This window comes from Eleutherodactylus coqui, chromosome 12 (genome assembly GCF_035609145.1).
Source record: "Eleutherodactylus coqui strain aEleCoq1 chromosome 12, aEleCoq1.hap1, whole genome shotgun sequence".
Lineage (NCBI taxonomy): Eukaryota > Metazoa > Chordata > Amphibia > Anura > Eleutherodactylidae > Eleutherodactylus > Eleutherodactylus coqui.
In genome coordinates this window covers 107,622,361-107,645,673 of record NC_089848.1, presented here as the reverse complement: position 1 = coordinate 107,645,673, position 23,313 = coordinate 107,622,361, and the positions used below count along the sequence as shown (strand labels likewise).

At 45.3% G+C, this 23,313-nt stretch overlaps 1 protein-coding gene across 1 annotated transcript in view; it reads right to left on the bottom strand.

Moving 5' to 3' along the window:
- Nucleotides 1-23,313, bottom strand: part of LOC136586577 (uncharacterized) — a 92,578-nt gene that overhangs the window by 12,528 nt on the left and 56,737 nt on the right. Inside the window, exons 13-16 of the mRNA XM_066584711.1 lie at nucleotides 22,573-22,630; nucleotides 20,300-20,671; nucleotides 15,124-15,495; nucleotides 6,430-6,477 (exon numbers count right to left, since the gene is read on the bottom strand). Of these exons, the coding sequence (XP_066440808.1) occupies nucleotides 6,430-6,477; nucleotides 15,124-15,495; nucleotides 20,300-20,671; nucleotides 22,573-22,630 (850 nt within the window). The remainder of the gene's footprint in view (nucleotides 1-6,429; nucleotides 6,478-15,123; nucleotides 15,496-20,299; nucleotides 20,672-22,572; nucleotides 22,631-23,313) is intronic.

The window sequence follows — 23,313 nt, the reverse complement described above, 5'->3', positions numbered from 1 at the left end:
CTCAAGGACCTACTTGTGGCCCACCCAGAGCCTAAAACCCTGGAGCAAGCCATGTCGCTGGCTATTCGAGCCGACCGACGTTTGAGGGCCAGACACGCCGCTCGGACCACCCCACTCCCCACGTCTACTTCTTCGACTGACCCGACCTGTTACCCTCCCACCACCGAGGCCATGGAGCTGGGAGCCGTGAACCCCGAGCAACGACGGGAACACCGCCTGAAGAAGAACCTCTGCTTCTACTGTGGGGAGCCGGGTCACCGCATTGCTACCTGCGCTAAGAAGCCACGGCAGGAAGAACTCCCGCTCCTAGGCAGTTGTCGGGGGGACTGTCTAGGAGCCAAGGTACTCCCTGTGTTGTCCAAAATGTTAGTGCCTTGCACCCTAGAATTTCATGCTTTCCACCGTACTGGGCAAGCCTTTGTCGATTCGGGGGCTGCGGCTAATTTCGTTAACTTTAATTTCGTTGCTCAACTGTCCGGGGTTTTGTTACGTTTAGAAACTCCGATTCTGGTTTCAGGAGTGGACTCCACTCCTTTGCAAGCAGGGGTGGTTAATCTGGTGACCCCTGAAGTAAGGTTTACTATAGGAGCCTTACACGTGGAAACCTGCACCTTTCTAGTGATGAGAGATTTGTCTGTGGACGTCGTCCTAGGCCTCCCCTGGCTCCGGGAGCACAACCCGGTAGTAAATTGGGACACGTTGGAACTGGTAAAGTGGGGTCCCCGCTGTGCCAACCACCTTCGTGCGGTGAAGGTGGGAATCTCCACCTGCGAGGGGAGCCCCCTACCAGAATACCTCTCCGAGTTTTCTGACGTGTTCTCCAAACAATTATCGGAAGCTCTGCCCCCTCATAGGGAATGGGACTGTAAAATAGACTTGATTCCTGGGGCCAAACTTCCTAAGGGCCGCATTTATAACGTTACGGTTCCAGAGAGAGAATCCATGAGGGACTACATCCAGGACAGCCTGGCCAAGGGGCACATCCGGCCCTCAGAATCCCCGGTGGGTGCCGGGTTTTTCTTCGTTGAGAAGAAGGATGGGGGTCTCCGGCCCTGTATTGACTATAGAGAGCTAAATAAAATCACAGTCCGAAACCAGTATGCTCTTCCACTCATTCCTGACCTCCTCAACCAGGTCGCTGGTGCCCGATGGTTTTCCAAACTTGATCTCAGGGGAGCATACAACCTCATCCGCATTCGGGAGGGGGATGAGTGGAAAACCGCCTTCAATACGCCCCTCGGGCATTTTGAATACCTAGTTATGCCTTTTGGATTGTGTAACGCCCCCGCCATTTTTCAGGGGTACATGAACTCAGTGTTTCAGGATATCATGGGGGTGTTCGTGGTTGTATATCTAGACGACATTTTGATTTTTTCCTCCGACTTGCCGAGTCACCATACTCACGTTCAGACTGTGCTAGCTCGACTCAGACATAACAAGCTGTTTGCTAAACTCGAGAAATGTGTTTTCGGGGTACAAAGGATATCATTTTTGGGGTATATCATCACGCCATGCGACTTCCAGATGGATCCTGAAAAGGTGAAGGCCATCACGGAGTGGGCCCAGCCAGGGTCGTTGAAAGCCCTTCAACGCTTCCTCGGCTTCGCCAACTACTATCGCAAATTCATTAAAGACTTCTCCGTGGTGGCTAAACCTCTAACGGACCTCACCAGAAAGGGGGCAGATGTGAGGACCTGGTCTTCTGAGGCTCTGAGGGCCTTCAATACCCTAAAGGCGGCGTTCTCGTCTGCACCTGTCCTAGTACAACCGGATCTGTCCAGTCCTTTTGTGGTGGAGGTAGATGCCTCTGAGTTTGGTGTGGGAGCGGTACTGTCCCAAGGTCCCTCCACTCTCACCAACCTTAGACCGTGTGCCTATTTTTCTAGGAAGTTTTCGTCCACCGAACGGAACTATGATATAGGCAACCGGGAATTGCTGGCGATTAAGTGGGCTTTTGAAGAGTGGAGGCATTTTTTGGAAGGAGCCCATCACCAGATTACGGTACTCACTGACCATAAAAACCTCACTTATCTAGATTCCGCTAAGAGGTTAAATGCTCGGCAAGCCCGCTGGGCCTTGTTTTTCTCTCGGTTCAATTTTGTTGTTACCTATAGACCCGGTTCTAAGAATGTCAAGGCTGATGCCCTGTCTAGGAGTTTTGGTTCTCCGGAACCTTCCGAGCCGGAGCCTGAGAGCATTCTCTCCCCTGGGGTGGTCCTCGCTGCTGTCTCCTCCGACCTTTCACCTCTCATTCACGCCGCTCAACAATCTGCTCCTGAAGCCCTTCCGGAAGGCAAATTATTTGTCCCGTTGTCACTGAGATTGAAAGTGTTAGAGGAGACACATGCTTCAGTCCTAGCTGGACACCCCGGTATCAGGGGTACTCTGGAGTTAGCGGCCAGACTCTATTGGTGGCCGCACATGGCCAAGGATGTACGGGTATTTGTGTCCGCGTGCCCGGTTTGCGCAAGGGGGAAGAACCTCAGGAGACGTCCTGAGGGGCCTCTTCTGCCCTTGCCCATTCCGTCCAGGCCATGGTCCCAGTTGTCCATGGATTTTATTACTGATCTGCCATCCTCGCTGGGGAATACGGTCATTTGGGTAATAGTTGACCGTTTCTCCAAAATGTCTCATTTTGTTCCACTTGGCAAGTTGCCTAACGCCAAACTTTTGTCTGAGATGTTCATCAAGGAGATTGTTCGGTTACATGGGATCCCCGAGGATATTGTGTCTGATAGAGGGGTTCAGTTCGTCGCTCGCTTCTGGCGAGCCTTCTGTAAAAATCTAAACGTTAATTTGTCCTTTTCCTCTGCTTTCCATCCCGAGAGTAACGGACAAACGGAACGGATGAACCAAGAACTTATCCAGTATCTGCGACTGTTTGTCTCTGATAACCAGCATCAGTGGGCCAACTACTTACCTCTCGCCGAATTTGCTATTAACAACCATGGTAACTCGTCGACCCAACTGTCACCTTTTTTTTGTAACTATGGGTTCCATCCCCGGTTCTCGCTTTCTACTCCTTTGGTCTCGAACAATCCGGCCGCCGACATATCCGCCGAAGAACTGTGCACAGTTTGGGCCCAGGTTCGTAAGAACCTTCAGGGTTCCCAAGAGAAACTGCGTAAATACGCAAATAAAAGACGTACTATCTCTGCACCTTTTGTGGTCGGGGAGCAGGTTTTATTATCATCTAAGAACCTGAGACTTAAGGTTCCCTCCCTGAAACTTGCTCCTCGGTTCATTGGCCCATTTACGGTTTCTCAGGTTATCAACCCGGTGTCATATAAGTTGGCACTTCCTGACCCCTGGAAGGTCCACAAGGTTTTTCACAAGAACTTGCTTAAGAAGTATGTGACTCCAGTTCTCCCCACCCAGAACCCGCCTCCTCCCTCTCTGGTACAGGGGGAACTGGAGTATGAAGTAGAAAGGCTTGTGGATGCCCGACGGGTTAGAGGTGGGCTGCAGTACCTGGTCCACTGGAGAGGATTTGGCCCTGAGGATAGGACGTGGGTCCCTGCCAGGGACGTTCATGCGCCACGCCTAGTCCAGGCATTCCACAGGGCTTTCCCGCTTAAGCCCGCACCTGGCCATGGGGGTCCGGTGTACCCCCGTAGAAGGGGGGGGTACTGTCAGAACCGGCAACTCTCGGGGCCGCCGTGCCCGCACCACCGGTCCGGCCACCCGGGGTGCAGGAGCGCGGCGCAGAGGTACCCCGGTTCTTGTGATCTCCCCGGGCCGCTGTAAGACTGGTCGCCGCCGGGTTACTAGGGAGGCAGCTGGTGCTTCTAGTGTCCTGACTACCAGGCTGGCTTCCCTAGTAACTGTCTGTGCAGCTAGACTGGGGGCGTGTCCCCAGCACCGCCCTGATTAGCCCTGCTGCTGTCAGGCTCCCCGCCCCAATCAGCTTCTGGGGCGGGAGCGCTGACAGCATTTAAATAGGTGTGTTTTCCTCTCAGGCCTCGCCAGTGTTAGTTTGGTTCTCCAGCTGCACCCGCGTTTATCCTGACTGCTCTTGTGACCTCGGCTTTTCTGACACCTGCTTTTGGACTTGACTACGTTTTTGCCTGACCCCTCCGTACTGCGTACCCTCTTGTTGCCGACCCGGATTGTCTGACCATTCTACCGTTGCTTGTCTCAGTGTCTGTTTGTCTCCCGTGTCCCGCTTCCCTAGTGAGGGTAGGGACCGTCGCCCAGTTGTCGCCCTGGGGGTTAGCCCAGGGGGGCAAGTAGGCAGGGACAGGGGTTGCGGGATATCTCAGGGACCCCCATATCCCGGACACTGTCCTGACACTCATCCCTTGGCTGGTGTGCTTGTGCACTAAACTGATTTATACAAGAAGCAGATAGCTCCTGCAATACCAAGCCTGGCCACTGCAGTAAGAATAGAGCTGTCAGCTTCCTGCAGAAATCAGCTCAATGCAAAAGCAGTACAGCCCAGCAAACAACTGATCTGTTGCGGCCCCGGAAGACAGACAAGCTACAATTGATGACGTATGCTAAGGATAAGCCATTACTAGTTTACAACTGGACAACCCCTTTAATATAAAACTTGGGAACCTGTAAGTGAAACATTGGCAGACTCTGATTACTGAGCTGTGACCTTACAATTGTAAGTAGAGACCGGTCTCTAAGACAAGAATACAGTGTGCACACTTAAGGACAGCTAGGATTGAACTTTAGCTTTCATGTGGTTGACCAGCAGTATTCTGTGCTCAGGACTTTTGTGGTCATTGTTCATTCTGCTGTGTAGTGGAGAGTACTCCTCAAGAAGCACGCAGTACCTGAGCCACTAACAACAGCTGAGCTGGCTACAGGAGTAGAACACCAAGAGAGAGTAAGTTGGAGCCGTCTTGAAGTTCTCCGTATCAGAGACTGCCAGCAGTCACACTTAGAGTACAGCGATCATTGAAACTTCGTAAGTGAGGTGGGACCTCGGGAAAAAAAAAAAAAACACACTTGTGCACACAAACAGAGACACTGATAGTGACTAAACAGGCCGGCTAGTCACACTACGTAAAATTGTTGGCTAGATAACATATTGGAAGGTCGGAGACATTACTGAAGTCGAGGCCGAGGCCGAGTCTTACAGGAAACTTGCTTCAGGAGTTCGTATCTGCGGGTTTCAGACACATCTTCAGATAATTCTTTTGTTATTGTTGGACTGGGTGCAGCAAACCGCAGCTAACAAGTTAGCTAACATAGTCAGAAACGGAATCGGAAGCATTAAGTCCGAGTTCCAAATGTTCTAAAAACTGCCCAACCATTTCTCCTTCAGTTTGTTATTTATTTTTGTAACTCTGTTGCCCGCCTCGTATTCTGGAAGCTGCGTCAAATACCACCACCAGCATCAAAGGACCGTCCACAGTTGGATTACTCATCTTTAAATCTTCCTGTTTCTACTGTCAAAAGCCTATATTTCTGCCGCATCTATTTAATTACTAAATAAGAAATACTGCAAACTGTGTCTTCGTGCCCCCAGTGTCTCTGACATATCTCGAATCCTTGCGTGACGCCAGTGTCACTACAACTATACAATGATCTGTCTCCATCCCTGCAGAGACGCTCTCTTTCCTTAGGGCTGCTTGGGCATTGAGTAATGACGCTGCTCTGCTACTTCCCGGCACCAGTGGGATTTCTGCAACCAATATGGCAGGGCTGTAGCCGTATCATGCTTAAAGGGGATGTCTCGTGAAAGCAAGTGGGGTTAAGTACTTCTGTATGGCCATATTAATGCACTTTGTAATGTACATTGTGCATTAATTATGAGCCATACAGAAGTTATTCACTTACCTGCTCCGTTGCTGGCGTTCCCGTCTCCATGGCTCCGTCTAATTTCGGTGTCTTCTTGCTTTTTTAGACGCGCTTGCGCAGATGGGTCTTCTCCCTTCAGCTCGGCTCGGCAGCAGCGGCGTTTTGGCTCCGCCCCTTAAACGCGTCATCGCATAGCTCCGCCCCTGTCACATGTGCCGATTCCAGCCAATCAGGAGGCTGGAATCGGCACATGTGACGGGGCGGAGCCACGCGATGACGCGTACAAGGGGGCGGAGCCAAAACACAGCTGCTGCCGAGCCGAAGGGAAAAGACCCATCTGTGCAAGCGCGTCTAAAAAAGCGAGAAGACACCGAAATTAGACGGAGCCATGGAGACGGGAACGCCAGCAACGGAGCAGGTAAGTGAATAACTTCTGTATGGTTCATATTTAATGCACGATGTACATTACAAAGTGCATTAATATGGCCATACAGAAGTACTTAACCCCACTTGCTTTCGCGAGACAACCCCTTTAAGTGAGGGAATGGGGGGAAACTTCAGTACAATGAAAGTGTTCTCCCAATTACGGAAATCAAATGTGCATAAATTAAACATGGCGTCACTGATTGTTCTCGTCTTGCTGTGCCATCTAACATATTGAAAAAATAACTGTACCTGAGACGTCTCTTCAGACACTTGTGCCATTTTCCAATTGAATGACGTCTGTGAAATTAATTTTTAAAAATATCATATATTTGATGTAAATTCAGATATTAGTGAAGGGTGGCTGGACAAGGACCCCTTTATAGCTTGTGTGCTTTGCATTGGTGGAACTAGGTTGGATAGCTGGGGCTTGTGATAACCAGATAGATGAATGCAGAACATGAACAACAAGTATCATTCAGCAAAACAAGACAGTAAAGAAATCTTCAGTATGACATGTTACATGTGAAACCTGGGGCTTCCATCGCACACAAGGAACGTTATATAATAACTCACTACTTCATTACCATTAATTAAATTAGTACCCCAATTTACATTTCTACTTCTCAGGGTCTCATCTGGCAGGTATGTAACCGAACTCAAAACATTACACTGTCCTCCTCCCACACCGTCCTCCACCTTCTACATTGCTCTGTACTCCTCCTAGACCTTTCCTCTGCCTTCTAAATTGCTTTGTATTCTATCTCCTAGACCTGTCCTCCGACTTTACATTACCCTGTGCTCCTCCTCCTAGATCTATCCTCCACTTTCTACATTATTCTGTCATCTTCGTACACCTGTCCTCCACTCCCTACATTATTCTGTGCCCCTCTTTCTAGAGCTGTCCTCAGACTTTACATTTCTCTGTTCTCCTTCTCCTAGACCTGTCCTCCAACTCTACATTACTCTATGCTCCTCCTCCTAGACCTGTATTCCGCCTTCAACATTTTTCTGTGCTCCTCCTCCTACATTTGTCCTCTACCTTCTACATTATTCTGTGTTACTACTACTAGACCTGTACTCAGACTCTACATTATTCTGTGCTCCTTCTCCTACATTTGTCCTCCACCTTCTACATTATTCTGTGTTACTACTACTAGACCTGTCCTCAGACTCTACATTATTCTGTGCTCCTCCTCCCCGAAGATTTGGCCTGTACCTTCTAAATTACTCCGTATTCCTTCTTTTAGACCTGTCCTCTACCTTTTACATTGCTCTTTAAGCCTCCTCTTAGACCTATCCTCTGCATTCCACAATATTCCATGCTCCTCCTCCGAGATCTTTCCTCTGCCTTCAACAGAGTCGACCATTCACTCTTGTTAGAAACTCTTTCCTCCCTCAGCATCACAGATTTGGTCCTTTCCTGGATCTCCTTATAACTCACTGATTGAACATTTAGGGTCTCCCACTCACACACCACCTCCTTGTCTTGCCCCCTCTTCGTTGGTGTTCCTCAAGGCTTGGAGCTCCAGAAAGATCATTTGCATATTCCCAGTGCATTCTGGGAAAAGTGAAGAGTCGCTCTGAGTGGAGCAATCACTGGGTTAAGCCGGGTGTGGCAGCTTGGAGGACATCGCCAGATTGTGATCTTATCGGTTAAATATGATTGTGGGAATTCTTGACTTTTTAGATGTTTGGAAGTGGATATCAATTGACTATGTGCAACATGGAAGGAAAGAGCAGCCATATGGTGATCAGTAATGTATGCTATATATTTACAGACCTACCAGAGGAAAAGCCAAACTTCACCGGCCAGAAGTGCAAGCTCTACTGGAGGAAAAGGCGTGGAGTCTCAGGAGAGAATAGCTATATTGTAACTCATTAAGGAAGAGGAGGATTTCCTTAGCAGTAGAAGAAAGTCTTCAAGATGTTAAAGGAAAAAAAATGTCCAGTGAACCTGCAGAAGCCGAGGAATGGAAGCATGTGACCCTAAGAAGCAGGATGATGAGTCAGCAAGCACCCATACTGCTCGGAAAACAGACACCAGGTTCTCCAGCAGGAGAGCAACAAGGAGGTACATCAAGAAATGACTCTACCCACAAAGAACACTGTAGTAAGCACTCAGAATCCTCTTGGATGGAGAAAAAGAAGTGCTGTTGTGAAGAAGAGAAGGAGAGTGGTGGTTGTGGGGGATTCCTTACTGAGAGGATCAGAGGCCGCTGTCTGCAGACACCTCACGAGAGGTGTGCTGTCTTCCAGGTACACAAAGATGTGTCTGATAGGCTGTCAAGACTCTTCAATCCTATAGAACATCACCCATTCCTACTAATACATGTAGGGACAAATGAAACCGCAAAAAAGGACCCTGCAAATATCTGCAGAGACTTTGAAGACCTCAGAAAGAAGGTGAGGGAACTAGGAGAATAGGTGGCCTTCTCATCCATCCTCCCAGTAGATGACCATGGAATAAAGAGATTGAACAAGATTCTAGAGGTAAACAACTGGCTACGTCGATGGTACCATCAGCAATGATTTGGATTTCTAAACCATGGAGTGAAGTACCTATATGAGAACTGAAAGGGAGGAGACACAGATTAGATATTAGAAAAAACATTCTGACAGTGAGGGTGACCAATGAGTGGAACAGGTTACTACGGGAGGTGGTGAGCTCCCCTTCAATGGAAGTCTTCAGAGGCTGGACAGGCATCTGTTTGGGATTATTTAGTGATCCTGTATTGAGCAGGGGGTTGGACCCGATGACACTGAAAGTACCTTCTAACTCTACCATTCCAGGATTCCATGATGGACTCCTTGCTAGAAACAGGTTGCACCTTACAAAGACAGGTAAACATATATTTGGTGGGTGCCTTGTTACACTCATCAGGAGAGCTTTGAACTAGAACATTATGGAAGGGAAGTAAAAGGCCAAAATATACAGCTGATGAATACAATTGGGAACCTTGTTATCAGAAGTGGAAAGAAAGAACAAAGATAAACAATTCAGAAGGAAAGTAGAGGAGCAAGAGACACCGATCACAAACTAACATGTTTCTACACAAATGCACAGAGCATGGGAAACAGACAAGGAGAATTGAAGCTCCTAACACAAAGAATCAAAGCTCCTAAGAGAAATATGATGTCATCGGCATCACAGAAACTTGGTGGGATGATACACATGATTGGAATACAAGGCTTTAAGGATACAAATTATTCATAAGGAACAGACCTAATAAAAGGGGAGGAGGTGTTGGGTTGTATGTTAGGAAAACATTAATCTCCACAGAGATTCAAGCTTCAGAGCTGGGAGTTCTGTAGAAACTCTTTGGGTAAGAATACAAGGAGAGAACAACAGAAAGAATACAATTGTAGGTATTTACTATAGGCCGTCTGGACAAGCAGAAGATATGGAGGAACTCTTTCTACATCAGATGGCCAAGCTCTCAGAGAAGCACAACATAGTGATCATGGAAGATTTTACCGATCCAGACATTTGTTGGGAATCTCTCAGGTAAAAGTAATGGATCCAACAAATTCTTATCCGCTCTTGCTCACAACTTTATCTTCCAGAAGGTAGAAGAGAAAACAAGGGATCTGCTATCTTGGACCCAATTCTTACCAATAGGGAGGAAATGGTTGAGGAAGTAAGGGTGGCTGGGAGCTTAGGAGGCAATGATCACGCTATTCTTGGATGTTGGATAACAAGGGGAGGAAGACCTGAGAAGACCAAGACCTCAAGGTTGGATTTCAGAAGAGCAGATTTTAATTAACTCAGAAAAAGGGTAGGAAGAATCCAATGGCTGGATGTTCTTAAGGACAGAAATGTCCAAGAAGGTTGGGAAATATTGCAAAATGTGATTCTCAAAGCACAAATGTTACCAATGTCTAAAAGAAGGAAGAATGGGAAGCATTTAAAGAGGCCAGGATGGATGAACACAGAACTTGCACACATGCTAAAAAGGAAGAAAAATATATGTTTATCAAATGGAAAGAGGGGGGAAATATCCAAAGAAGAATATAATGAGGTCTGCAGAAACTGTAGGGCAAGTGTCAGAAAAGATAAAGTTGATGATGAATTGATGCATGCAACAGAGGCCAAAAGCAATAAGAAAGTATTTGGGGGGTCAAAAGCAAAAGAAAAATCAAATATGCTATTGGATGCTTACAAGATGAAAATGGTGAATTGGTTAAAAATGATGTTTTCTCTCAGTAAGTAGATGTAACATCAACTGATCCTCCCTGTGCTATTGGACGAATAAAAAAAATACAGGCTATCTATAAGCAGAGAGATGGTGAGGGAACACTTAGGTAACTTAAATTAATTCAAGTCTCAAGGCCTAAATGAATTACATCCTAGGATACTAAAGGAAGCAGCAGAGGTAATTGCTAACGCACTCACCATAATCTGTGAAAATTCCTGGAGAACAGGAGAAGTCCCAGAAGATTGGAAAAGGGCAAATGTTGTCCCTATCTTCAAAAAAGGGAAGAAGGTGGACCCAGGAAACTACAGGCCTGTGAGCCTTACTTCTATACCGGGAAAGATCTTTGAACAAATTATTAAACAGCAGGTATACAAGTACTTGGATGAGAATGGAGTAATTAACCAGATCCAGACAAATTTAATTTCCTTCTATGATAGAATCAACGACTGGGTTGGTCAAGTAAATGCAGTAGATATACTATATATTGACTTAAGTAAAGCATTTTATAATGTCTCTCATACCATCCTTATCTAAAAAAAGATCACTAAATATAGGATTGACAAGGCAGAGACAAAGACAGATTAGATATAAGATAGTGAGGGTGATCAATGAGTGGAACAGGTTACCACGGGAGGTGGGGAGTTCTCCTTCAATGGAGGTCTTCAAACAGAGGCTGGACAGACATCTGTCTGGGATGATTTAGTGATCCTGCACTGAGCAGGGGGTCGGACCAGATGACCCCGGAAGACCCGTTGACCCTGGAGGTCCCTTCCAAATTTTTTATACCATTCTAGGATTCTTTGTCTTGGAACCTATAATCTTCTCCATGTACATCTTTGGCCTAGGACATCTCATGCAATCCTATTGGTTTCAGTACCACATTTACGCTGATGACACTCAAACGTACCTCTCTGACCAAGGTGTTACCTGTCTGCTATCCAGAATCCCAGAGTGGTCTATCAGCCATATCCTCCTCCTTCTCCTCCCTCTTTCTAAAACTGAAGTCATCATATTTCCCTATCCCAATACCCTCTCTGCTAATCCCTTTCCTGGCTGCCCATTGTACAGGGAAACAGATCAAGATATTATCAATGACAACAAGGCCATCCTCAACATGTCACCTCTGTACATCTCTGCTCTAATCTCCTGATACCTCCCCACATGTAATCTCCGGATCTCACAAAACCTCTTTCTCTGTTCCTCACACAACTGTCTCTACCATTTCTCCAATGCATCCCCGTACTCTGGAACTCCTTAATCCAACACATTAGACTCTCCACGAACCTTCAGAAAGACCCTGGAAACCCTTGCCTTCAGAATTGCCTACAATCTCCAGTATCCCTGCGGCCACATCTACATGAGACACTCGTCCTCTCTCCCTCTCTAGGAGTTTGTAAGTCACGTAGTCCATGCTTATTGTTCCTATAGGTAATGTATTTATACCCCCTGTTTCTATCTGTGTGGCACCTGGAAATTAACAATGCTTTAAAATAAATATTAGTAACGTTCCATTTGTCTAGTTTTGGATGACCCTCTCCGACTCTGTACTTTGGTACATGATCTACGTGGGGTACAATGGATTTAATGCCCTTGTTCACATGGTAAGACATTATTTTTCCTACCTCCCTCCCTGCTACATTTTCTGATGACAGAAGTCTTAAATATGCGCCATTGACATTATCAGGATCTGCTATCTGTATGCTTGGATGTGTTGATGGGCGAGTGGTGACAGCTCCCTTATATGGCCTTTAAGGATCTTCCAGTTGGGTACAATGACAGTCGTCATCACTGGGAAATTCCGAACTTTTCTTCTTTAGCTAAAGATAGGCTTCTTGACTTGGCACCGAGCCTTGAATTGTCATGGCCGCCAGATGTGAACAGTGGTGCCCTCGCTCATTTTCCTCTGTCATAAGCCACTGTCCCCAGCACCCTCATCTGTTGTGCATCTGGCGCTGCATCATCCCTCCTACCACTGACGGATGCTATAGGCCGTACACATGCATGTGCTTAGCCCACCAATCCCACCGCAGGCACAAACACCCAGCTTTTCCATCACAGTCATTCACAGTTAATTTGAGGCAGCTTCCCCCAATGCAAAGTCCCTAAACAATAAGGGTCCTACTGTCCCAAGTGAAGGTGTTCCTGATTTTTGCTTGCTACTCACTTTTTACTCTTGTCTGTATACTCAGCTTTCCAAAACACTGCCTGTCCTGTCCTCAGCTTCTTTTATGACTGCGTATTGTCCAATTGACAAGTTCCCTGATTTACCATATTGTATAAACTCGGCCAGTCCTTACCTTGGGCTATCCTACTGACAACATAGACATAGAGTCATAGGATGGTAGAGTTGGAAGGGACCTCCAGGGTCATCAGGTCCAACCCCCTGCTCAGTGCAGGATTCACTAAATCATCCCAGACAGATATTTGTCCAGCCTTTGTTTGAACCATCTCCTGTGGTAACCTGTTCCACTCATTTATCCCCTCACTGTCTAATATCTAATCTGTGCCTCCTCCCTTTCGATTTCATCCCATTGCTTCTAGTCTTTCCTTGTGCAGATGAGAATAGGGCTGATCCCTCTGCACTGTGACAGCCCTTCAGATATTTGTAGACAGCTATTAAGTCTCCTCTCAGCCTTCTCTTCTGCAAGCTAAACATTCCCAGATCCTTTAACCGTTCCTCATAGGATATGATTTGCAGACCGCTCACCAACTTGGTAACTCTTCTCTGAACTTGCTCCAGTTTGTCTACATCTTTTTCAAAGTGGGGTGCCCAGAACAGGACACAGTATTCCAGATGGCGTCTGACTAAGGAAGAGTAGAGGGGGATAATGACCTCATGTGATCTAGACTCTATGCTTCTCTTAATACATCCTAGAATTGTGTTTGCTTTTTTGGCTGCTGCATCACATTGTTGACTCATGTTCAGTCTGTTATCTATTAGTATACCCAAGTCTTTTTCACATGTGCTGCTGCTTAGCTCAATTCCTCCCATTCTGTATGTGCTTTCTTCATTTTTCTTGCCCAGATGTAGGACTTTGCATTTCTCATTGAATCGTCTCCCTCTCTTCCCCAGTGTTAACTATCCTTCTCAGCTTTGTGTCATTAACCAATTTGATCAGTTTCCCATCAATTCCCTCCTCCTGATTATTTATAACAATGTTGACCAACACTGGGCCTAGGACAGAGCCTTGTGGTTCCCCACTTGATACATTCTTCCACTTGGATGTGCAGCCATTTATGACCACTCTATGAGTGCGATCACTCAGCCAGTTGTGAATCCACCTAACAGTTGCCTTGTCAATCCCATATTTGGTCATTTTTTCAATAAGTATGGTATGAGATACTTTGTCAAATGCTTTACTAAGGTCAACATAAATTATATCCACCGCATTTGCCTGATCAACCCAGTCAGTGATACTATCATTAAAGGAAATTAGATTAGTCTGACATGACTTGTTACAAACCCATGCTGGCTCTGGTTAATTACTCCATTCTCATCCAAGTACTTGCATACATGCTGTTTAATAATTTGTTCAAAGATCTTTCCCGGTATAGAAGTCAGGCTCACAGGCCAATCCTTGCCTGTTTCATTAGCACCACACTTTGGTTGTTACGGCACTGAGACTAAGGATAGCCTAAATAACATCCAGTAGGTTCTCTGCAGCAAGGACTAGATCCCGCTACAAAAGGGGTTAAAGGGGTTATGTCAGTAAAAATGAAAAATTCTATACTTATCTATTCCTCCCCAGTTTATTTACCAGATCTTCACATCCCCCATCTTCTCCTGTCTCCTGCAGTCTGGGGGAGGGTCACCTCACCTTCAGCTGTTTGATTTTTCTCCTTTCTGTAAGGTTACATGCATTCACAGGCAGTTTTCTTCCTGCCAGCCAATGTACATTATGTCACAGCTCACAGGCCAGCAGGGGGAGTGCCGATCTACTTCAGAGATTGCTCATGCGAGCTGTCTCTGAAATAGATTACAATTCCTTCCTAGGCAGTGAAGCTACAGCACAAGGATGTGATCTTCACTGACCCGGCCGGAAGGAATGTGAGGAATGCAGCCTTCATAAAAAGCTGGGCCCAACATGCGGTGAGGTGACCTGGGGAACTGCAGAAGCTCAGCCAGGAAAAGAGGTGCTAAGGAAACTGATAGGGAAGGAATAGATTAGTATAGATTTTATTTTTATGACAAAAACCCTTTAAAAGGAACCTGTCACGTAAAAAATCCTTTTTTAAATTTGCGGCCACGTGCTTTTACCCCCAAAAATGCCAGTTTGCATTTACTTAATTCTTACTTTGAAAGTAGTGTGCTCAATAGGCAAATTATCTGCCTTGAGTCAAACAGGCGGCGCCATGAGCCCTCCTAGTCAACACGTCACTGTCATAACCCGGCCTCTCCTCCCACTCACCGCCTACCCTTTTGTATACACGTCAGCACCGCTAGCGCTGAAATTTCATTAAGGTGCCGCGTTCCCCTCTGGATAATTTGCATACTGTCGCACTACTTTCAAATTAAGAGTTTCTGCAAATGCAAAATGGCTTTTTTTGGGTTAAAAGTATGTGACTCGTGGAAGCAGATTGAATAACATTTTCCAGGTGACGGGTTCCCTTGGAAGGGTAAAGACTAAGGACTTCTTAGAACAGCACTCAGGATTACCCCAAGCCAAGTTAGTCAGTGGCACCGCAGTCCTCACCAACTGCCCTAACACCGGTGTCAGACTGAGGACTGTAGTCCGCCTGGTCTCACCTGCTGTTCCTGAGGAGCTGACTCCTTGGTCCTAGGAGACTCGGTACTTGACTCTGTGGCCGTTATGGCATTGTATTCATTAAGTTTAGCTTTTCCTTTCCTTGAAGATGCCGGTTGGTTGGAAACGTTGTTGACCACTTCAGGATCCTGTTGGTTTTTGTTTTCTATGAACGATTTTTCAGTCTTTTCATTTGAAGTAAATGTCGTCTTGCTTGGTTTTCTTCCGGCTTGTTTGACCAACTTTATTTTACTTGAGACTTTGCGGAGTCTTCTTCTTCTCGTTTTTTTCAGTTCTGTTTTTTCATTTTCCCCCGTAGTTTCCTTCGGATTTAGGGAGGTCCCCATGGGGTTATTTTCTGGCCCCTCATTTTGCTGTATAACAAAAGAGAAACTTACTGAGCTGAGAATAGTGACACGATTCTGCTATCGATACATTATAACATGCTGCAGGTTAAAGGTCGTGGTGTGCCACCAATGTAGGCAGATCTTGTAGGAGGGTTGCGGGAGCCCCGCATTAATATGGTGGAAATGCTGTAAAGATGTTAATGTATGTATATACTGAGGAGAATCTACCTCACCTCTGTATGTATATACTGAGGAGAATCTACCTCACCTCTCTGTGTATATACTGAGGAAAATCTACCTCACCTCTGTATGTATATACTGAGGAGAATCTACCTCACCTCTATGTGTATATACTGAGGAGAATCTACCTCACCTCTGTATGTATATACTGAGGAGAATCTACCTCCCCTCTTTGTCTATATACTGAGGAGAATCTACCTCACCTCTGTATGTATATACTGAGGAGAATCTACCTCACCTCTGTATGTATATACTGAGGAGAATCTACCTCACCTCTGTATGTATATACTGAGGAGAATCTACCTCACCTCTCTGTGTATATACTGAGGAAAATCTACCTCACCTCTGTATGTATATACTGAGGAGAATCTACCTCACCTCTATGTGTATATACTGAGGAGAATCTACCTCACCTCTGTATGTATATACTGAGGAGAATCTACCTCCCCTCTTTGTCTATATACTGAGGAGAATCTACCTCACCTCTGTATGTATATACTGAGGAGAATCTACCTCACCTCTGTATGTATATACTGAGGAGAATCTACCTCACCTCTGTATGTATATACTGAGGAGAATCTACCTCACCTCTTTGTGTATATACTGAGTAGAATCATCCTCACCTCTTTGTGTATATACTGAGGAGAATCTACCTCACCTCTGTGTGTATATACTGAGGAGAATCTAGCTCCCCTCTATGTGTATATACTAAAAAAGAATCTACTCACCTCTATGTGTATGTACTGAGTAGAATCTACCTCGCTTCTATGTGTATATACTCAGGAGAATCTACCTCACCTCTGTATGTATATACTAAAAAAGAATCTACTCACCTCTATGTGTATGTACTGAGTAGAATCTACCTCGCTTCTATGTGTATATACTCAGGAGAATCTACCTCATCTCTGTGTATATACTGAGGAGAATCTACCTCATCTCTGTGTATATACTGAGGAGAATCTCCCTCACCTCTATCTGTATATACTGAGGAGAATATAACTGACTGCTACATGTATAAAACAAAGAGAATCTACCTCACCTCTGTGTGTATATATTAAGGAGAATCTACCTCGCCTCTATGTGTATATACTATGGAGAACCTGCCTTATGTCTATGTGTATATACTGAGTAAAATCTACCTTGCCTCTATGTGCATATACTGAGGAGAATCTACCTCACCTCTGTGTGTATATACTAAGGAAAACCTACCTAATCTCTATGTGTATATCATGAGGAGAATCTACCTCACCTCTATGTGTATATACAAAGGACAACCTACCTTACGTCTATGTGTATATACTGAGAAGAATCTATCCCACCTCTATGTGTATATACTGAGGTGAATCTACATCCCCTCTCTGTGTATAAAATGAGGAAAATCTACCACATCTCTATGTGTATATACTGAGGGGAATCTACCTCACCTCTATGTATATATACTGAGGAGAATCTACCTCACCTCTATGTGTATATACTGAGGAGAATCTATCTCACCTCTATGTATATATACTGAGGAGAATCTACCTCACCTCTATGTTTATTTATTAAGGAGAATCTCCCTCTCCTCTATGCGTATATACTACGGAGAACCTGCCTTACGTCTATGTGTATATACTAAGGAGAATCCACCTCACCTCTCTGTGTATATAGTGAGGAGAATCTACCTCACCTCTATGTGTATGTACTGAGGAGAATCTACCTCACCTCTATGTGTATATACTACGGAGAACCTGCCTTACGTCTATGTGTATATACTAAGGAGAATCCACCTCACCTCTCTGTGTATATAGTGAGGAGAATCTACCTCACCTCTATGTGTATGTACTGAGGAGAATTCACTTCACCTCTTTGTGTATATACTGAGGAGAATCTACCTCACCTGAGAATATAACTAACGTCTACGTGTATAAAATGAGGAGAATCTACCTCACCTCTATGTGTATATACTGAGGAGAATCTACCTCACCTCTATGTGTATATACTGAGGAGAATCTACCTCACCTCTGTGTGTATATACTGAGGAGAATCTACCTCACCTCTATGTGTATATACTGAGGAGAATCTACCTCACCTCTTTGTGTATATACTGAGGATAATCTACCTCACCTGAGAATATAACTAACGTCTACGTGTATAAAATGAGGAGAATCTACCTCACCTCTATGTGTATATACTGAGGATAATCTCCCTCACCTCTATGTGTATATACCGAGGAGAATCTCCCTCTCCTCTATGCGTATGTACTACGAAGAACCTGCCTTACGTCTATGTGTATATACTGAGGAGAATTCACATCCCCTCTATGTGTATATATTGAGGAGAATCTACCTCGCCTCTATGTGTATATATTAAAGGGGTTGTCCCGCGGCAGCAAGTGGGTCTATACACTTCTGTATGGCCATATTAATGCACTTTGTAATGTACATTGTGCATTAATTATGAGCCATACAGAAGTTATAAAAAGTTTTTTACTTACCTGCTCCGTTGCTAGCGTCCTCGTTCCCATGGAGCCGACTAATTTTCGCCCTCCGATGGCCAAATTAGCCGCGCTTGCGCAGTCCGGGTCTTCTGCTCTCTTCAATGGAGCGGCTCGTGCAGAATGCCGGCTCCGTGTAGCTCCGCCCCGTCACGTGCCGATTCCAGCCAATCAGGAGGCTGGAATCGGCAATGGACCGCACAGAAGAGCTGCGGTCCACGGAGGGAGCAGACCCCGGCGGCCATCTTCAGCAGGTAAATATGAAGACGCCGGACCGCCGGGATTCAGGTAAGCGCTGAGCGGTTTGTTTTTTTAACCCCTGCATCGGGGTTGTCTCGCGCCGAACGGGGGGGGGGGGGGTTAAAAAAAAAAAAAAAAACCGTTTCGGCGCGGGACAACCCCTTTAAGGAGAATCTCCCTCACCTTATGTGTATATACTGAGGAGAATCTAACTGTCCTCTATGTGTATATACAGATGAGAATATAACTGACGTCTACGTGCATAAAATGAGGAGACTCTACCTCACCTCTATGTGTATATACTGAGGAGACTCTACCTCACCTCTATGTGTATATACTGAGGAGAATCTACCTCACCTCTATGTGTATATACTACGGGGAACCGACATTACGTATACGTGTATACTGAGTAAAATCTACCTCCCCTCTATCTGTATATACTAAAGGAGAATCTACCTCACCTCTATGTGTGTATATACTGAGGAGAATCTACCTCCCCTCTATGCATATATGCTAAGGAGAACCTACCTTACGTCTATGTGTATATATTAAGTAAAATCTACCTCAACTCTATGTGTATATACTGAGGAGAACCTCCCTCACCTCTGTGTGCATATACTGAGGAGAATCTACCTCACCTCTATGTGTATATACTGAGGAGAATCTACCTCCCCTCTATGTGTATATACTGAGGAGAATCTACCTCACCTCTCTGTGTATATACTGTGGAGAATCTACCTCACCTCTATGTGTATATACTGAGGAGAATCTACCTCCCCTCTATGTGTATATACTGAGGAGAATCTACCCCACCTCTGTGTGTATATACTGAGGAGAATCTACCTCACCTCTATGTGTATATACTGAGGAGGACCTACCTCACCTCTATGTGTATATATACTGAGGAGAATCTACCTCACCTCTGTGTGTATATACTGAGGAGAATCTACCTCACCTCTATGTGTATATACTGAGGAGAATCTACCTCATCTCTGTGTGCATATACTGAGGAGAATCTACCTCACCTCTGTGTATATGCTGCGGAATATCTACCTCACCGCTATGTGTATATACTGAGGAGAATGTACCTCACCTCTATGTGTATATACTGAGGAGAACCTACATCACCTCTATGTGTATATACTGAGGAGAACCTACCTCACCTCTATGTGTATATAATGAGAATCTACCTCACCTCTGAGTATATACTGAGGAGCATCTACCTCCCCTCTATGTGTATATAATGAGGAGAATCTACTTCACCTTTATGTGTATATACTGAGGAGGACCTACCTAACCTCTATATGTATATACTGAGGAGAACCTACCTGACCTCTATGTGTATATGATGAGGAGATTTCATCTCCCCTCTCTGTGATTATACTGAGGAGAATCTACCTCACCTCTATGTGTGTATATACTGAGGAGAATCTACCTCACCTCTGTGTGTATATACTGAGGAGCATCTAACTGACCCCCATGTGTATATACTAGTCAACACGTCACTGGCATAACCCGGTCTCTCCTATCGCTCACCGCCTACCCTTGTGTATACACGTCAGCGCCGCTAGCGCTAAAATTTCGTTAAGGTGCCGTGTTCCCCTCTGGATAATTTGCATACTGTCGCACTACTTTCAAATTAAGAGTTTCTGAAAATGCAAAATGGCTTTTTGGGGGGTTAAACGCATGTGGCTTGTGGAAGCAGATTGAAAAGCATTTTTCAGGTGACGGGTTCCCTTGAAAGGGTAAAGACTAAGGACTTCATAGAACAGCACTCAGGATTACCCCAAGCCAAGTTAGTCAGTGGCACCGCAGTCCTCACCAACTGCCCTAACACCGGTGTCAGACTGAGGACTGTAGTCCGCCTGGTCTCACCTGCTGTTCCTGAGGAGCTGACTCCTTGGTCCTAGGAGACTCGGTACTTGACTCTGTGGCCGTTATGGCATTGTATTCATTAAGTTTAGCTTTTCCTTTCCTTGAAGATGCCGGTTGGTTGGAAACGTTGTTGACCACTTCAGGATCCTGTTGGTTTTTGTTTTCTATGAACGATTTTTCAGTCTTTTCATTTGAAGTAAATGTCGTCTTGCTTGGTTTTCTTCCGGCTTGTTTGGCCAACTTTATTTTACTTGAGACTTTGCGGGGTCTTCTTCCTCTCGTTTTTTTCAGTTCTGCTTTGTCATTTTCCCCCGTAGTTTCCTTTAGATTTAGGGAGGTCCCCATGGGGTTATTTTCTGGCCCCTCATTTTGCTGTATAACAAAAGAGAAACTTACTGAGCTGAGAATAGTGACACGATTCTGCTATCGATACATTATAACATGCTGCAGGTTAAAGGTCGTGGTGTGCCACCAATGTAGGCAGATCTTGTAGGAGGATCGTGGGAGCCCCGCATTAATATGGTGGAAATTCTGTTTTATTGGAAAGATGTTAATGGTGTAACTGTCTCATGAAGGTTTTTCTGCCTCCGGGGTGGACCATGGCAGCGGTGTGAGGTGGTGGCTCAAGTATCATGACACTACACGAAAAGGAAGGGCATAAAAAGGCTTCGAGAAGAGAGGCTGTCAGTAGTGATGCCGCAATTTCACTAGCGGGCAGAAAGACCGAATTAGTCATTTGTGTATTTCCCATTGTTTTTGGAGAAAAAGTGGGACTGCCAATGGTGCTGCTGAGAGTGGGGCCGGAAAGGGTGTGTTTGCTAAAGCAATAACTGCTCAGCAGAGCTTGCAGAAGTCGCTGAAAGCCACCTCGCTGTCATCGAAAGCCGAAGGCCAAAAGAAACGACGGTGACTGTATTCCATTGTTGTAAGTCCCAATTGCAGTTCTCTGGGACTGTTAAATAAAGCTTGAAGGAATGTGCCTGCATCCATCTCCTGTGCCTCCTTATCATCTTGCCAGACCAAGAATATCCCTGGAATTAACCAGGGAAGATGTATATTTCCAAAGTAAGGCCCGGGGACTTCTCCCACCCCCCACTGGGCCCATCCAACCACCTGCAAAAATCACATGACTGCTACGTGGTCTACCAGACAGGGGGTGCGGGGCTAAATGTTCACTTGCGAAACCATCCTGAAAGTCCGGCCAGTAGCATAAGTCTCTTTGTAACTCCCAGTCCTGTTGGTCTGGATGCTGCTTGACTCTTCATCTCCTCTCTCCTGTGCTCAGTGTAGTACTGACGGACAGGGGAAGGAATCATCCTCGCACAGAGCCAAGAAGCATCCGCTCCAGCAGGACTGGAAATTACAAAAAGACTTGTTCTACTGGCCGGACGTTTGAGGAAAGGGGTGACACTTATTGGGCTGAGCACTATCATCTTGAGGGATATAAGATATAAAAAAATGTAAGGACAGCGCTCACAGGATGGAGTCCATTGAAAAAATGATGCCTATTTGGCAAAATATGCAGGGTATACACTTACCCGGTGTATAGCAGGACCCTATTAAAGGGGCCCACTAACACCCCAAATCCACGTACGCTTTAAGCAGATAACTACTAGGTACTAATAAAACAGAGGTTTCTATAACCATTGGGTACCAGAGGAGAATTTTTCCCTAAAGGAGCACGGATTTTCTTTTTTTACCTACTTTTGCTATCTTGAGGGATATAGAAGATCAAAGTAATCTGGAGAGACATAGAGGGGGCACTATCATCTTTAGGGGGATAGAGAGGACACAGAGGTGCACTATAACTTTGTGAGGGTACCAGTACTATGGGAACAGTATGAGGGGCATTGGGGGTAGTGGTAGGATGGCAAGAGTGTGTAGAGATGAAGGAGGAGTCTTCATGGTGGTCTGGGCCCAGATAGAGAAGAAAAATAAATTATGCCAATCAGAGAAGATGTCATTTGTGATCACTGGAAGTAGCTGCATTGTAATCAACATTATTGGAGGTAATTGCACTGTTGTTAGTTTCACTGTGTAGAATTGATATCGGACCATTATATGGTGACTGCATTATTTAGAGATATACTGTATCTAAGCCTGTCACTGTATCTAGGTCTGCCACATTATAGATATGCTGTCTCCAATTCTATATACCCGTGGTTAAAGGGAATGTCCTTTTAAAAGGAGAGAACGAGCAGATCATTGGCAGCAGTCTATCTGTGTGATGATTGTAACCCAGGTCAATCATATTCTTTATAGCACCCTCTTACCTTGGGCTCTACCACATGAGGACCTCTTGGCTCTGCAGCAGTAGACTTACATGTGTCCCTGCAAGAAACAGATATCATGCACGGATTAAACTGCATCCAAAGACATCAAACTCTGACAACAATGTGCAAAACTGGAAACTGTGTAAATTGTATACAATATAATAGAAAGAGCAGAACAGCAAAATAAGCACTTTGCCGCTATCCAATGAGATGTGTATAAAAATGGAAGGTTAATCAGTAATGCAGAATTCTCCAGGTTGGTCCAAAGGAGTAATGGATCCCAGCCGATCAACTATTGATGACCTATCCTGATGACAAGTCATCAATAGTATTTCCCTGGAGAAACCCTTTAAGGACGGTTGTGATCTTTTTGACCTCCTCACAACATTTAGAGGTATTGCAGTACCCCAGAGTTGGGTACTACAGCACTTTTGTGGCCACTTCTTAGGAAAATGTGTATATTACTTTAAATGGTTTCTTGTGTGTTAAACTTATGTTTTTCTGCAACCTAACACCACAGTGTTCTAGTAAATCACCCTAACCTCCTAACATATGTCAGTCATCCTAAGCTAGCCAAGGGATTGGTTAGGTAGCTGGCTATTTGCTAGGTAGCCTGTGATTGGAGGAGAAGCCTTCCACATGGGTTGGGTGAGAGTGATAGTATAAAAGGAAGAGTGGGTGGAGCTTAAGTCAGTCAAGACTAGTTGGAGTCTGAGGAGAAAAAAGGTATATCAAGAACAG